Genomic DNA, 2,740 nt, shown 5'->3' with positions numbered 1-2,740 from the left:
TGAGCCACCGCGCCCGGCCCAAAATGAAATTTTTTAATTAAAAATTCTGTTAAATGCTTTAAATCTTTTAATTCCTCCTCTGGGTATTCCTAAATCCATTCTTCCTTTTCACCCTCTCATCTTCACTTCATACCGCTAGAGCGGGGTTTGTCTACAGCAGCACTGTGGACACTTGGGCCAGATAATTCTTGGTTGTGAGGGTTGTTTGTGCATTGTAGTGTGTTTTAGCAGCATCCCTGGCCTCTATCCTCCAGATGCCAGTAGTACCCTCTCCCCAGTGTAACAACCCAAACCATCTTCAGACATTGCTAGATGTCCCCTAGGGGGCAAAATGGCCCTAAGCTTAGAACTACTGCCATAGAGTCATAAACATTAAAATCTAACTTTTGAGCATAGTATACTATATATACTATAGATTCTTCAGCATCCTTTCCATGCCTTAGGAGAGTAGTGTTAGGAGTGAACCAATCAAATTGTTTCTAAATATTTGGCATACATGGCTTAACTATTAATAGGTCATCCTTAAAAGTAGCCTCAATCTGAATAAATAATGCTCCTGTCCTTGGACATTTGTTCACTGAAGAAAATCCAAATGGAATCACAGCACAACTTCAGTCTCTTTCGAGACTTTAAGTCTAGTTGTGTGCAGAGTGTCCTAATCCAAAGGAACTTTTGACTTTTAACACAGGTGTGCTTGGTATTTAAGCAGTTCTTGCCTGGGTGGGCAGACAATCCGAATTTGAGGTCACCTGGCCACATAACACTCCCAGTCAATTTTTTTTCTGTGCACAATATCAAAAGCTGAAAATTTTCCTGTTTTTTTTTTTTTTTTTTAACATGCTTCTTCAGTTTTTCTTTCTGCACATGTTAGTTGTGGATTCACCTAACTGCCTTTGAAAACAACAATCTACAGTTCAAATAATTTGTGTGACAAGTTTTGGGCATGCCATCAGATGGATACTAATTCATGTGAACCTAAAATAGGGGCAGCAGATAACTTGCCATCCTCACCCTCTTGGTCTTGTAGCTGCCACGTGCTGTGAGTACCCAGACATTAAGTAGTGCTGGTCTCCTCAAGATGTTCAACAAAGCCACCGACGCAGTCAGCAAAATGACCATCAAGATGAATGAATCAGACATTGTGAGTAGCCCTGTGCCTCTCAGCTCCCCCACCCCTCAGGCTTATGGGTCAGAAGCCCTGGACTTTTGAGATCAGTGACATTTTTTTAAAAAAATAATTCAATTCCTTTAAAATAATAATAATAATAAAACTACTAAGGAAAGACTGTGCTCCGCATCTATACACGTAATTTCCATTAAAGCTCTGGGCTTGTGTGTTTCAGTGGTTTGAGGAGAAGCTCCAGGAGGTAGAGTGTGAGGAGCAGCGCTTACGGAAACTGCATGCTGTTGTAGAAACTCTAGTCAACCATAGGAAAGGTAATAACCTCTGCAATGCACTTGGAGCTGGGGGAAATTGATGTTTCCAGTGAGCTAGAGATGGGAGGGCATGCTGTTCCAAACCTCTCAGCCATCCAAGTTGAAATTGTCTGCCTACCTGGTCCTTGATGTTCTGATCAAAAAGATATGCCCCACAGCTCCTGGCAGAAACACGACTCGGCCAGTGTGGGCATTGTACTGTGTAGCTGGGAGGGGTGCGGGGAAGCCGTCCCAGATATAGCTTGACCTGGGATGTGGGTTTCTGTTTATATGATTTGAGTTGGTGGCTTACATCCAAAATGATTTCAGAGATGCCTTAACTACATGGTCAAACCAGCAATGTGTAAATGCAGGGAAACCACATCTGTTTCCTAACCCTTCTTCACCTTTCTTTGGTGAGATTTGCTTAAGAGGTAGTGAAATTTTCCAGGTTTGAATGCTTTCCTTCTCTGCCTTAAATATGCTGATAAATAGAAATCTAAACAGACAGAAGACCCATATAGCATTAGGCCAATGTGAGGGTTGGCAAACCATGACCTGGCACATAAGCCAAATCTGGCCCTGGGGCCTATTGCCATGAGCTGAGAATTTAGGTTTTTACATTTTTAAAGGGATGAGTTGTGCGGAAACAAGAATCTGCAACAGAGATGGTGTGTGGCCTGCAAAGCCTGAAAAATTTGCTACCTGGCTCTTTTACAGAAGAGTTTGCCCTGCTCTAGAACATGCAAGACTATGCAGTGTGTGCACATTCTCTCTCTCATGCAGAGAGGCTGCAGTTCATGAGCTTTAACATAAAAATAACAATGATTCCTTTGGCCTGTGTGTATTAATTGGCCCTTGGTTCTCCAGGAATATTGGAGCTGCTTCCTCCAGGTAGGCCTAACCTGGTGAAACATAGGACAGCTGGTCCTTTCCCTCCTGCTCCTGTGACTGGGCTGCATCCCCTTCACTTTCTGAATACAGGTGACTGGGCTGCAGATCCCTCAATTGTCAGATATGCAGGAGGCAGCAATGCTAAGACATGCCATGCAATGCCAGCTGACTTGTCCCTTTTCCTTGAGATCAGAGGGGCCTCTGCTTCTTTTCCTCTTTCCAGAGCTAGCGCTGAACACAGCCCAGTTTGCAAAGAGTCTAGCCATGCTCGGGAGCTCTGAGGACAACACAGCATTGTCACGGGCACTCTCCCAGCTGGCTGAGGTAGAAGAAAAAATTGAGCAGCTCCACCAGGAACAGGCCAACAATGACTTTTTCCTCCTTGCCGAGCTCCTGAGTGACTACATTCGCCTCCTGGCCATAGTCCGTG

General features: G+C 44.1%; 1 protein-coding gene across 1 annotated transcript in view; it reads left to right on the top strand.

Moving 5' to 3' along the window:
* Positions 1 to 2,740, top strand: part of SNX1 (sorting nexin 1) — a 38,766-nt gene that overhangs the window by 33,285 nt on the left and 2,741 nt on the right. The window contains exons 9-11 of the mRNA XM_012645029.1: positions 1,028 to 1,141; positions 1,344 to 1,437; positions 2,534 to 2,739. Coding sequence (XP_012500483.1) covers positions 1,028 to 1,141; positions 1,344 to 1,437; positions 2,534 to 2,739 — 414 coding nt within the window. The remainder of the gene's footprint in view (positions 1 to 1,027; positions 1,142 to 1,343; positions 1,438 to 2,533; position 2,740) is intronic.

The sequence above is a fragment of the Propithecus coquereli genome, unplaced genomic scaffold, assembly GCF_000956105.1.
Source record: "Propithecus coquereli isolate 6110/MARCELLA unplaced genomic scaffold, Pcoq_1.0 Scaffold224, whole genome shotgun sequence".
Classification (NCBI taxonomy): domain Eukaryota; kingdom Metazoa; phylum Chordata; class Mammalia; order Primates; family Indriidae; genus Propithecus; species Propithecus coquereli.
The sequence above is the reverse complement of the archived record's forward strand: the minus strand, read 5'-3'. Positions and strand labels throughout refer to the sequence as shown.